At 51.4% G+C, this 14,372-nt stretch overlaps 1 protein-coding gene across 3 annotated transcripts in view; it reads right to left on the minus strand.

Annotated features, from left to right (window-relative positions):
• The window catches only part of PLEKHA2 (pleckstrin homology domain containing A2), a 64,758-nt gene that overhangs the window by 24,476 nt on the left and 25,910 nt on the right, over window positions 1-14,372 (minus strand). For all 3 annotated transcript variants that reach the window (XM_055567030.1, XM_055567033.1, XM_055567032.1), the window contains exons 3-4: window positions 7,401-7,457; window positions 498-546 (exon numbers count right to left, since the gene is read on the minus strand). In XM_055567030.1, the coding sequence (XP_055423005.1) occupies window positions 498-546; window positions 7,401-7,457 (106 nt within the window). The remainder of the gene's footprint in view (window positions 1-497; window positions 547-7,400; window positions 7,458-14,372) is intronic.

Genomic DNA, 14,372 nt, shown 5'->3' on the forward strand with positions numbered 1-14,372 from the left:
CAGAAGCTATTTGTTAGCTTCTGCTCATAGCACTTAGTATAGCACCGAGAAGGCAGTAGAAGCCAGTTAAATACTGATGCTTCAGTGACCTGCATCACTGAGAGGCTCTGCTTCCTGGGGCACCCCCAGCCATCATTCATTGGCAGTAAGACTTTCAGTAGAACATTCTCTAGTTCCCTCAAGTCTCCGTACCATTCCTCTGCTGAGTTAAAGGTTCCTTAAGACTTCTGGTAGATACCTGGCACCCTGCCAGGCAGAGAGCCAGGAGAACTGAGACATCATGGGCGCCTGTGCCTCCGTCTTATGTTATTAACAATCTTCACAGGGAGACCAGGGAAAGGAAGATCATGTGACACCCAGGGATATGGCTGGGACAGCGGTCCCTCACACACACACACGGTACAAGTCACATGTGATCGATCACAGGACCGTCTCCACGCAAAAGAGGAAGCTGCTGGAGGAGTGTTCAGAAAACCCAACCTCTGCTCAGGACTTACCGAAGCAAAACGGAGTTTTGGGTTTCTGCTTTGGGGTGGCTATGCTCACCTAAATCAGATGAAAAAAGAAAAGAAACGTGAGTGTGTTTCCAACAGTGTTGTAAAGCTGTGTTGTTTTTTCCTTCAAAACTTTATACATTAGGAGACTTGATACAAAAAGAAGAGTATACAAAAACATATGAGAGCATTTTAAAAACTAATGGCTGTCTGGAAACCTTGCACTCATCATCCAGATTAAGAAATCACCCACTATCGATCCTATTTCTTAGAAGCCCTCTGTGCCCCTCTCTGGTAGATAGAATCCCGGCCCCACCCCTCAGAGATAACTGCTATCTTGATGTCTGTGTTGAATCTGCAAAAATGTTCACAAGCCACTAAGTCCTGAGAAAATTCTCTTTGGACCACAAATATATGTACCTTTCACATTAGCGAGACCCTACTCCTCTCCCAACCACCAAACCTCCTCCCCTAAACAGTTCTGTGAATCAGAGGTGGAATTGTCACAAATACCCAGATTTCAAACAGAGCCCACAGAAAGGTGAGTCACTCACTGCACTGAGACACACAGATCAATTTCCCTTATCTTTACCCTGACTGCTTCACCATGAAAATAAGCACTTCCCACCTGCCCAGAGAGCAGCTGATGGGATCAGGGCACATCCCATATTGAAGGCAAGGGCATAAGAAAGCGGGACTTTTTCTACCTCCTGCTGTGTCATCCTGCCTTTTCAAGCCTGCCCCACATGTACGTTCTGATTCTGTGACTGTTGTGAGCCCGTCTCATTTGAGTTCAAATACACTGAACAAGGAAAGGAAAGCATATTCCATCATATGGAATTAGATGACTGCCCTTGATGAAGGCTGAACCTCCCTGGAGCCGGCCTCCACCACTGGTCCTGGGATTTCTAAGGGGACAGCCCCTTCCCCCAGGACCGAGGCTGGGAACCAATATTCACACGTGGTTATCATCCACTCATGCACACCACTCCCGCATTTCTGGGGCATTGTCCAACTTGCTCTCACCCAGGGGCTCCTGGAGTGGTTCTAGCTTTAACAGGAAGCTCATTAGAAGCCAAGAGCTAAAGAAAACTTTGGAGTCTAAATTAAGGTTTTAGGACTTCCCTGGTGATCCAGTAGCTAAGACCCTGCACTCCTAACGCATGGGACCCAGGTTCCATCCCTAGTCGGGGAACTAGATCCCAAATAAACTCACAAATGAGAGTTCTATAGTGTACATGCGCCCAGTCGTGTCCAACTCTTTTCGACCCCTTGGACTGTAGCCCGCCAGGCTCCTCTGTCTATGAGATTTCCCAGACAAGAATACTGGAGTGGATTGCCATTTCCTCTTCCAGGGGATCTTCCCAACCCAGGGATAGATCCCATGTCTCCTGTGTCTCCTGCATTGGCAGGTGGATTCTTGACTACTGAGCCACCTGGAAAAAATCCTGCCCTGCCGCAACTAAAGGATCTGAGTGCAGGCAAATAAAATAAAATAAAAACAAGAGGGAAAGACCCAACATGAAAAAAAAAAAAAAAAATTAAGGTCTCATCATGGCTCACAGTGGCTCAGGATCTGATTGTGACTGACACACCAAGCTGACACACCAGGGTGACTGAATTCTCCCTCTTGGCTCTAAGTTCTTTCTACAGACCTGGCCCAGATTTCTCAACAACCCAAATTAATACTGCCCAGAACACTCAAGATGGGAACCGAGGCGGCAGCCTATAAAAAATCAAAGGAAGGACAGGCGGCACAGCCTGGGCTTTGGTGCCAGAGCACCAGGGCCCCATCCCAGGTGTCCCAGCTGTCTCACCATTTCCTAGTCCATCAAACAGTAATAATAAATCATGCTCTCACAGGGCCATGGGGAGGATTAAATGTGACAGTGCAGGTGAAGCACTTAACCCACCTTATCATGCAGAAGCTGCTCAACCAAGGAGAGGCTGTTTACACCCACTCCATGTACCAATACAAGCCATGCTATGCTGGGCATGAAGGGCTTCCCTAGTAGCTCAGATGGTAAAGAATCCACCTGCAATGCAGGAGACCCAGGATTGATCCCTGGGTTGGGAAGATCCCCTGGAGAAGGAAATGGCAACCTACTCCAGTACTCTTGCCTGGAGAATTCCATGGACGGAGGAGCCTGGTGGGCTACTGTCCATGGGATCGTAAAGAGTCGGACATGACTGTGTGACTAACTTTCACTTTTCATACTTGGCATGACGGACAAAATGCTAAGGGCCTTGTGAGCTTCTCCGGGCCCCAAAACATGTATGAGACGTGGCCTTCAACACGCAAAATGAATATGGCACACTCAATAGTAATAACTATTCAACTGAATGTCTATATGACATTACACCAACCTTATCAACAAGTATTTAACTAAATGCCTACAAGATGTCACATTAAGCCAACTTCATTCACATTCTAATTAAACATTCACAAAAACCGCACAACATTCAAAAATAATTAGCAGCTTTGATTTTCTAGGTTCACAAGAATCCCTGGATGTGCAAGACGATAGCTGAGAAATTAAAGCCAATCATAAATTGAGTTACACACAGTTAAATCATTTCAAAAAGGAAAATGATGAAAATCCTTTCAAATATCTCACAGCCAAACAATTACAGTCAATGAGGGAAGTGGAGTCATTCTGATGTTTACCATGATGTTAGGTGTACGCTAGAGAGCCTAAGAAAGTCTTTAAATCATCTCCCAGATGATGAAGATTTAGACAAAGGTGAGCCTGCATATCTGCCTTCAAAGAGGATGAAAATCCCACTGCCTATTTAGCATCTGCGTGCTGGAGCCCTGCGAACAAGCCCTGGCCCCCATGCCATCTTGTTCTCCTGGGATTCAGACCCCAGAATTCAAGCTGAGCCACACTGTGTGTGTTCCTCCTGTTTGCATCTGATGTTCTGATCTGTCAGTGACTCATGGGCTTCCTCCCTCAGCACCCGTGTTCCTGCAGGTCCTCAAGCTCAGAGCTCCTGTGCGCCCCGCCCTTGGTTCCTGTATGACCCTGACCCTCGCAGAACTACCTTGGCCGTCCATGCCTTCCGGACTCTTTGACCCTGGCTGGGTGACAAACGGTCCACTCTGACCACAGCTCGTTACCAGCCTATCCGAGGGAAAACGTGCTTATTACCAGAAGTCAAAGCTTTCAAAGAGATCACTTGGCTTTCCATTTGCTTTTACATGTTTATCCAGTGTTCAGTTGGGAGTACGTGTGATTACACGCCTGCACACCTGTAATCTGCTTCGTGGTGACCACAGAAGGATTACCTGGCCAAGCAGCTCTTGCTGAATTAACAAGACGCTAGTTCTAGGTCAACCCTGATGGGTTGTTTAGCAAGGGTAAGACCCTCAACATCTCTGATCAGCCCCAAGATGGGCAAAGCCAGAGGGGAAGCAACTACACTCCTTCTTACAGTCCTGGAATGACAAAGAAAATACAGGGACTTCCCTGGTGGTCCAGTGGTTAAGACTCCAGGCTTCCAATACAGGGGGCATGGGTTTGATCCCTGGTTGGAGAACTAAGATTCCACATGCCTTGGTATGGCCAAAAAAACACAACAACAACAACAACAACAAAGCAAGTCCCATCTATTGGCTGCTATGCCCTCAAAAAGAAAGGCCAAGGTGGGGGCTAAGAGGGGGGTCTCACTCACTCTGGAGGAGTATAGCTCTGGCCTCCCCCCAGATCCCGGTGATGGGGGGCAGGACCCCCACCTCCTGGGAGGGATAGCACCACTGCCCCCACCACACCACCTGCTGCTGACTAGGCCAGCCCATGCAGCTCCTTCACACGTGGTGAAGGAGCAGAAAGGCTCTTGAAGAAGTGGCATGGTGGATGGGCTGACTCTGGCCACAAGTAAGTCGCTGCACAGCAGTGGTTGACCAGTGGGTCCTGGGTGAGGAGGCAGGGAGAGGTCGGGGGGCAGGGGAGGTGAGGCAGGGACGGGGCACAGGTCACCCGCAGAGTGACACAGGCGAGGCTGCCCCCTGCCCCCCCAGCCCAACAGACTCTCAGGAACTCGCTCTTATCAGATCGTGCACAGACCACAGGAGCAGCAAAGCCATGGGGCACCGGGGCACTGCGAGCCCGCCCCACCCTGGCTCCCCTGGGCCGGAAGTAGAGCTGGGGCCCCTCCAGCAACAGCAGCAGCAGCAGCCGAAGGCCTTGGAGCCTCGGTGCTGCCCAGGGAGACCCTGCCCCACGAGGCAGCATCAGGACCCGGGGAAGAGGCACTCACCCACCCAGAATCATAGCGGGCTTGAAGCCGGAGCCTCTGAACCAGCTTCCAGGGGTCAGTGAGCCCTAGAGGCACAGGAGAAATCAGGGTGTGTGCACACACAGGTGATTTACCCAGGACATGAATCCACGCTTCTCATCAGACTTTCCTAAGGATCCATGACCCTGCCCATCCCTGCCCGTCAAAAGCCAGGAGTGAGCCCTGTTCCAGGAAGGTCTTTGTTGCAATTAACAGAGAGCCAGGCCACAAGCTGGAAGTGTAAGTGAACAGGACCCTATGGGGCCTTCCGCAGACAAAGCCTCCCCGCCCCCACCCCCCTCCCTGTATCCCCTCTCAGGTACCCAGATAATAGTATTTGATGAAAATTTCCTGAGTTGTTTTGCAGATGTGAACCCCATCCCCCCAACAACCAGCAGCAAACGGAGGAAGGACTAGATGACCTTGAGTACGTGGTCCCATGTCTCCTGGAGCCCGAGGTCGACCGCTAACATGAATTCCCATAACACCATCAGCCCGTCAGAGAAACGTGCACCCTGAGGCCCTCAACCCTCTCATCTGCCCTTAAAAACGTTTTGCTGAAACCCTTCAGGGAGCTTGAGACTCCTGAAGGCCGTGAGCCACCTCATCTCCTTGCATGGCCTTGCAGTAACGCTTTCTCTGCTCCTGACTCCCACGTTTCAGTTTGGTTGGCCTCAGGGGTCAAGCCAGGACTCCCGTTAACAGAGGTGGAGCTGGCTGCGTGGAAGATGAGGACCTGCAAACAAAGTGGGGAGGTGGGTGGAGTCAAAGGCCAGCATCCATCTTTTTCTATGTGGCCTGAGAACTGGCCCTGCTGCTGCGACATCAGCTGCAGAACCTTCCTCTGTGTTAGCCTCTCTGAAGATGGATGTTCCCAACACCAGCCCACAAGGACGAGCACCCTTAGCGGAGGCCACGTGCGCTACGGCCAGGCTGCCGCTGCTGGTGAAACAGGTTCCTCGGGGACGGGACACCTAGGGGTTAACAAGAAATAACCTGGAATGCCAAATTTGATACCAGCACAGGCTAAACGTGTTTTTTTTTTTTTTCTGGGAAAACCCCTGCTTTCTGGCACTGGGTCAGGCAGCAAGCAGTTCAAGGCTCTGCTCTCCGAGAAACCTGACCCACTGGCAGCTGTGGGTTTTGCAAAACCCATCCCCGCCTGCCTCTCCCCTCCACGGAGGGTAAAAGGCAGGTCCCTCCTGCTGAAGGAAGCAGCCTCCCAAGCCGAGAATTCGAGAAACCCTCGTCCGAGCTGCATTTATAAATCACGATTCTGCAAGAGACTGTAGTCCCTCTTCTCCCATCCGGAAGGAGAAAAAAAAAAAAAAAACCCTCTCAAATGGGAGATGGTTTGGAGTTTCATTAATCTTGAGGTTCTCTGCTCCCTGCTCTCTGAATTCTCTCTCTTCCAACCTCCTAGTGAAATGACCTAATGAGCTCACAGCAAGACAGGACAGGACAGGACACGAGAGGGGAGGGCCCAGGGCCCTGGCCGGAGGGGCCTCCAGGAGCCAGCCACATTCTGACCACAAAGCATGCAAATTGCCTGCTTTCCTAAGCCCTTCCCCTCTCCCGGTCCTTCCCTCCTCGCTCTAAGGCTCCCAAACACTGCCCTGCACCCAGTCTCCTCTGCTGGACTCCCACCTACAACCCCTGCAGTTGCCTTCCCCTTTGGCCCAGCTGAGATGGGAGGGCTGCCCAAGGACCCCCAAAGCTTATTATGAGATGGACAGGAGCCACTCAGATCAGAGCCCCATCCCCTGAGGAGGGGAGAATGTGGACAAGGAAGCCAAGGTCCCCAAGAGGGCTGAGTGAGGGCCTTCCAGAACCTCGGTGCTGGCTGGGGGCCACCTGGCTCTCCTTGCTGGACAAACAGTTCCTCTTTCTAGCAAGGCTCTAAATCCCCCGGCCTTTTTTTTTTTTATCACTGCTGCATCACAGGTCAGCGACGGTGCCTGCTCCAAGGAGGAGCCACTACACAACGCTGAATTTAGCAGCTACGAGTGGGCACCATCCACTTGGAGCCCCCCAGGCCCCACCCAGGTCTCAGCCCAGAAGAGGGGTTGCTCTCGCCTCTTCTGTGCAGACTAGACCAGGGGATGGGCTGTCGGCTGGCCTGCCAGCCCCTCCAGCTGTTCTCTGGCTGCTGAGTGGTTGGGGCCCTCCCAGGCTCTGCTCCACAGTGATCCGGTCCCGCCCATGGATAAGCTTTCAGTGCCGCCCCAACGCTTTCTGAGCCATGCCAGTCAAACCATACACTTTGAGAGAATCCTTTACAGTCACTGGGTTTTTTGCTGTTGTGGTTGTGTTCCTTTTGGTCCCAATTAAAAAAAAAGATCATGTCCCAGTCTTTGCCCACCCACCTCCCATCCCACCTTTGCAGGAGATGGCAGTATCACTGACTGATGGGTCCCAGAAGTAAGAGGCTGCAAGACCGCCCTCCAAGAACCTGCTGCCACAGGCCACCCGGCCCCGGTCAGTTACAGGCTTCCACGGACATATGGGGAGCACATCACAGCCCAGCAACACCCCCAGGAGCTGATGCCCGAGGTGTGTGCTTCCTCTAGTTTAGATACTATACCTACTTACAAACCATGAAGTCCCAAAGCTCCAGGCCGACATTACCTTCGAGATGTAGGTCAGCTGCAAAGATCCGACAGCTCCTGCCCCAATTGCCAGGTTCTGAAAGACATGGGTTTTGTGTTTGAAGAAGGATGCTATGCGAGGCAGTGGATACAGGACTAAGGAAGGCTGAGAGTCTCATTCTGTTGATGCCACTTTCTGGCTTTGCAATCTTGACTGGTCACTTTTTTTTTTTTAGCTTTTGATTTTATTTTGGAGTACAGCTGATGAACAATGTTGTATTAGTTTCAGGTGTACAACAAAGTGATTCAATTATACAGACGTGCGTGCTGTCCCTTCAGTCGTGTCCAAGTCTTTGCAACCTCAAGGGCTGTAGCCTGCCAGGCTCCTCTGTCCATGGGATTCTCCAGGCAGGAATACTGGACAGGGTTGCCATTTCCTACTCCAGGGGATCTTCTCAACCCAGGGATCAAACCCATATCTCTTACCATCTCCTGCATTGGTAGGCAGGTTCTTTACCACTAGGATCACCTGGGAAGCCCTAAGCCCTTCAATTGTACATGTATCTATTCTTTTTCAAATTATTTTCCCAATGAAGTTATTACAGAATATTGAGCAGAATTTCCTGTGCTATACAGTAGGTCCTTGTTGGTTATCCATTTTAAATACAGCAGTGTGTACATGTCCATCCCAAACTCCCTAACTATTCCCCCCACCCCACCATCTCCCCATAAGTTTGTTCTCTAGTCACTTACCTTTCTTCACCTCACCACAGTGATAATTCTTGCCACGGTATGTGGACTTAACATTTCCCTTAGCTTCATTTATTTTAGAGAGGTATTCTAGTACAGTGGTTAAAAGTGGGGGCTCCACCACTTTGTGAATAAGTTCCTTGATCTCTAAGCCTCAGTTTTCCCTTCTGTAAAAACAGGGGTCATAATAGTACCTACCTCACCAGACAGTTCTAAGGATGAGTTAATAGACAAGACCACTTGCAGGAACTTCCCTGGTGGCTAAGACTCCATGCTCCCAATGCAGCGGTCTTTCGAGCCCTGGTCAGGGAACCAATCCCACATGCCGCAACTAAAGAAGAAAAAGATCCTGCGTGCCACAACTAAAGCTCTCTCACGCCACAACTAAGACCCAGCACAGCCAAATAAATAAAGTAAATAAATATTTTTTAAAAAACACTGGGACTTGTCCCTGTTTAGAGTTATATAGTCATCTTTATGACTCTGAACAAGTGTTAGCTAGTTTATATATATATATATATATATATATATATATATATAAAATAAAATACATATTGTCCTGACTGCTCTGATATCCCTGTTGGCTTTATCTTGTTTGATGACACTTCAAATTCTCTTCTTAATAAATATGGTACAGAGTAACACAATATAGGGGGGAAAAAAGGAAAGAAAAACATGGTTCGTCAGCCCATTTCAAAGGGCAGGTATGAGTACTAAAATGGAATGATATCTGTACAGTATAAAAAAAATAAATGCAACATCAAGAAACTCACAGGCACCTTGTCTGGCAACATTTTACCCTGACACAGTTTCTTGGCTCTCTAACTGCTCCACTGTCAGAAATGAAGGGATGAAAACACAGGGGTGGGAGCGTACCAAAGAAACGGCCATGGTTAGAAATCACAGCTGGAGAGTTTCTCACATATAACTTGGCGAATCCACTTCCACGGGACCTGAGCTCCTGGTGACCTCTTAAACTATTGCCGTGAGCCTCAAAGAATAACCTGGGAGCCCCTATTTTGAAGACCTGGGGTCATCTCTAAGCAATAAACAAAGGCAAATCTAGAATAATGGCTGCAGATCATTGTTCAGTCACTCAGTCATGTCCGACTCTTTGCAACCCCATGGACAGCAGCACGCCAGGCTTCCCGGTCCTTCACTATCTAGTAAATTTCCTAAAGGGTCAACAGTGGGATGACTTGTCATTCCAGGAGCCTACCCTTAAGAAATATCTTAGATAGCAGGGAAGAGTCCTTCCAAGTGCAACAACCTAAATTCACAGGCATCACTTGAAGTAAGGCAGTGTGTGAAGCTTCCTACTCATAAGAAAATGGATGGAGATAAAACCGCGATAAAAGGATTCTCAGAGCCCTAGAAATTTAGAGAAAGAGGTCCAGAAAGGACATCTCCTCTCTTTTGCAAACGAGGCCATAAGTCTAAAAGCTGCCCTTGAGTATCTGAATCAGCATTTTGAATATGGACGACTGGATTTACACATTTTTTTAAACTACATAATGACTGCATTGTTTTGTTGGGGTTTTTTAAAAGAAAACTCTCTGTTGGGTAACAACAGATAGGCCTAGTACCTCTAAGTGTTAGTCCCTCAGTCGTGCCTGACTCTGCAACACCATGGACTGTAGCCTCTCCAGGTTCCTCTGTCCATGGGATTCTCCGGGCAAGAATACTGGAGTGGATAGCCGTGCCCTCCTCCAAGGGATCTTCCCCACCCAGGGATCGAACCCAGATCTCCCACATTGCAGGCAGATTCTTTACTGTCTGAGCCACCAGGGAAATCTATACCCCCTAAATCCGATTCCAAAAAGGAAACACGGCACCCCAAAAGGCCAGTAAGCAGCTGACAGTGCCTCTGAGAAGGCTGTGAACCACCCAAGGCAGACAGCTCTGCTGAGAGAGGCTGCCCACAGCTGGCTGCATCTGCACAGCCCCGGGGACAACCGCCACCGGCCACCGTGGGCACTGGCCACCTGGCCCACCCCCAGCCCCTGTTGTGTACTTGAGGGAAGTGAGTCGTGTGTTGAGGGGACCTGCCCGAGGTCACACACCTGGCTCGGCTTCTCCTGACTTCCACCCCGACACCCTAGAAGCAGCATACTGCCATGTCTAACTTAAGTGGCTGGAATTCTAGCTTAGACATCACTGTCCTAGGCCCGCAGGCAAGTTCCTCTACCTAGAAGATGGGGCTCATCAGCCCTGTTTCCTGGGCTGGTTGTGAGAGTTACATAAGGGTAAACAGCGGCGCCCGGCCCAGGGCAGCTTCCATCCCCGACCAGCGGCGCTAATTACCAGACGCAGACGCCAAGTCTCGGAGCCGTTCTTGCCCAACTCAGTCTCCTCACCCCAGACCACAGCCAGAGGCCTCCAGAGCCCTAGCTGGAATTATGAGCGATCAAGTGGGATTTGAGGAGCCACTCAAGACACAAACCCACACATCCTGCCAGATATGAACCCATCCCACTGCAACGACTTCATCTCCCCTCCACCCTCTGGAGGGAGGGCAGTCCACCCTCAGCCCCGGCTGCCCTCAGCTCTCTGGCTTTGAAGAGGACACAGTCGTTCTCCTAGCCCAGCGAGCCCAGGGTGGAGGTGTCCCCAGCCCCTCACCATGGTCCTCCCTCTGCCTGCCTGCTCCTAGGATCACAGGCACCTCCCTGCACCACCAGAGGCCAGGAAAATCTGACGCATGTCTGAAAATGCAGTTCCCCCCGCTCCACCCCCAACTATGCTCCTCACCCAGGGGGAAGTGAGTGACAGGGGGAAAACAAGATCACCCAGGATCACCGAGGCTTGATCCAGACTGACGGTGCGGTGTCCACTCCGATCGCTGGACCTCGGAGGTGAATGGTAACAGCTCGCTGCCAGAGTGGCAGCTCCAGACCGGACACTTCCAGGTCCAGGAGGACTGTGCCAGCTGCCTGAGCTGAGCAGCCAGATGTCAGGGCAGGAAGGCTGGGAGCCTGCACCTGGGGAGGGCCAGGTGTCAGAGCCCACCTGGGGACGCACCATCTCCTCCAGGGGACAGACGGGAGGCCCTGCCTTCACGAAGCCGCATTGCAGCACATCCCAGCATCGTCTGACAGCAGCCTGCCCGCCCCCTCCCTGAATTCATGCACATCACCCTCTCCTGGGGAGCTTGTTTTAAAAGACCCACCCTAAAAACACTGAATCAGAATCAACTGGAAGACAGTCAGAACATGCTGCAGTTGTTTGCCACATGGCTTGTTGGATTTTGGTTCCTCAGCCAGTAACTGAACCCTGGGCCCTCAGCAGTGACAGCCCACTAGACCAGCAAGGGAATTCCCAGAACATGCACATTTTTTAAATGTCCCCAAGTGATCCCTCAATGGGCCCAAGTTTGAGAACAATTGGTTTACAGGACAAAATCTAGCTCTGGATTTTTTTTTTTTCTTTTGGCCATGCCTGGTGGCTTGAGGGATCTTAGTTCCTCAATCAGAGATAGAACCCGTGCCCCTGGCAGTGAATGTACTGAATTAACCGCTGGACCACCAGGGAATCCCCCAGCCCTGAGTTTTATACTGGAGGGTATTTTACTATGCCTTTATGTCTCTTCTTGCTAGATTTTAAGCACACTGAGGACAAGTGTAGAGTCTTCTTCCTCTACCCAGGAGACTCTTTGAATTTTAAATGAAAACACAATTTGCAAGGTGGTTAAGTTCCCAAACCAGCCCTTAAGTTGGGAAGATCCCCTGGAGGAGGAAATGGCAACCCACTCCCGTATTCCTGCCTGGAGAATCCCATGGACAAAGGAGCCTGGTGGGCTACAGTCCATGGGGTCGCAAAGAGTCAGACACAACTGAGCGACTGAGCACACACGCACACACTCATGTGACACTAGATGACCAGGACAGCTTCTCTCCACTGGGAAACACTGTGTCCACGGGAAGACACGTTCAAGTTCGAACTTGGGTGTCACTTGAGTCTGCAGTTTCCCTGTCCTGGGCGGGGGGTGGAGGGGTGCGGTTCCTGTGGATAGGAACTGGGTGCAGGAGGCATGAAAGGAGACAGCCCAGAGTAGAAGGGGGTCAAGGACCTGTGGGAAGGAACTGAGGAAGGAACTAGGGAGGGGACCAGGGGCCTCTGAGCAGACAGGAGTAAAGACAGAGGCTGATGGGGAGGCTGCCTGTGTGGATCAGCTGGAGAGATTTGTCCACAAGTAATGCCCACACTTGTGGCTCAGCTGGCAAAGAATCCGCCTGCCATGTGAGAGACCTGGGTTCGATCCCCAGGTTGGGAAGATCCCCTGGAGAAAGGTGAGGCTACCCACTCTGGTATTCAGGCCTGGAGAATCCCATGGACTGTATAGTCCAGGGGGTCACAAAGAGTCAGACATGACTTAGCAACTTTCACTTCAATGCCTGCATTTCTTCCCAGGGTTTTAACATAAAGGGTAGGGGCCCCGGCAGCGACAGGTTTCTAAGCTCACACGGCCAGGTCTGAGTACCCCCCACTCCTCCCCACCCCCACCCCTGCTGCAGACGCCACCCAGCCTGCTGACTCTGCGCTGGAGCCCAGGCAGCTGGGGAGAGAGGCCACACCCAGCTGTGGCCCAGAGAGTCACCCTGTGGCTGCAGCAGCTCCAAGAGGGAAGAGGAAGAAGCCGGGGCCAAGGGCAGAGTGGGGCTGGGGGGAGATCCCAGGGCCCCACTGGGTATCTGGGAGTCAGGAGCAGCCTGTACATTTCTGGGGCTTCTGAATTTTCTGGAACAATGTAGGGCACAGGGCACATTCCTATTGAAGCCAGATGGTTTCATGAAGACGCCGCCAACCCTTGCTCTCCGCTCAAGGGTTCTCCTGCCACCAAGGTCCCAAAGGGAGCGCCCACTACCGAGAGTGGGAAGCGGGAAGCTGAACACCAAGGAAGGAATGGAGGTGCCCACAGAGATGGGGCGTACGTCCCGGGGGAGCCTTTTTTTCTAGAAGCAATGCTGATTCTTCTCAAAAGAGAAAAATGTCCCCATCCTCTAGTGAGAGTAACGGGAACACAGAAATGACCAGAAGACCCATCTCCAGATACCTAAATTCAGGGAATGTCAGCGCTAGAAGGTTCTGCGGCTGCCTGGTCATTCACCAGGAGCCCTCCAAACCTCACCTTGGGAAAATGACTTCCCCAAGGAGTCAAGTGAAGACAGACAGACAGAGCCCCTTACTCCTGCGGTCAAGCACAGCCAGAGAAAGGAAAGCGAAACTGACAAATGTTTTGAGTCTGTTATGCACCACGCTTGCTGCGCAAGGTCACTTCACTTCACCCTGACAACCCCATTTCACAGATGAGGAAACTCAGGATGGAGCAGGTGACGCAAGTTGCTAACCAGGTCACACAAGTACTGAGTAGTCTCGTGAGGACTCTAACCCAACCCTGCCTGGTTCTCAAATCCCATGCACCATCCTTTATACCAGGTCAGCTCCCATGAGACAGTTCTTCACGTCGACCAGGACCTGCTCAGCATCTACAAGTTGATTATCACCGAAAGGTAAACACAAGAGCAGGACCAGCAGGGTTACACCAAGAGGCCCTACACAGTTGCCCAAACTGGGCAGGGCAGGAACTAGTCAAACTGGCTCTTGGATGCCAAACTCCAAAAGACCAGGATTCAGAGAGTGAGCAGGGGGAAGGAGAGAGGCTGGCCCGTCTCGTCTTCTCTTCTGTGCTTCCCGGGTGCCTGGCAGACAGGACCAGCTGGCCCAAGGTTACCTATGGAGGAGGAAGGGGTGGACATGGAATTCCACAGCTGGGGCACGAGCCACCAAGGCCGCCCACGGACTGAAACCACAACTCGAACCACCAGCAGCCAAGGCCAGACACAGACACTCGGAACAGCAAGACTTGCTAAGTAAGCAGGGTGGTGTGATGGGAATGGAGGGAGGGGGAGACCCTAACACCCTCTGTCCACATCCCAGCCTTGGCCTGGCATGAGAATGACCCAAAGGCAAGTAAGCAAGATACTCCCAAGCTCTGGGTGGGTAGGTGGATGGGTGATGCTTTACCAGATGCTCTGAGAGCAACACATGTCTTCCCCTCACTCGGGAGTTCCAGCTGCTGGTACCAATTTGACTTAGATACTCAGTCGTGTCCGACTCTTTGCAACCGCATGGACTGTAACTCACCAGGCTCCTCTGTCCATGGGATTCTCCAGGCAAGAACACTGGAGTGGGTTGCCATGCCCTCCTCCAGGGGATCTTCCCGACCCAGGGATCAAACTGCATCTCCTGCATTGCAGGCGGA

Source organism: Bubalus kerabau, chromosome 2, assembly GCF_029407905.1.
Source record: "Bubalus kerabau isolate K-KA32 ecotype Philippines breed swamp buffalo chromosome 2, PCC_UOA_SB_1v2, whole genome shotgun sequence".
In the NCBI taxonomy this organism is placed as follows: domain Eukaryota; kingdom Metazoa; phylum Chordata; class Mammalia; order Artiodactyla; family Bovidae; genus Bubalus; species Bubalus kerabau.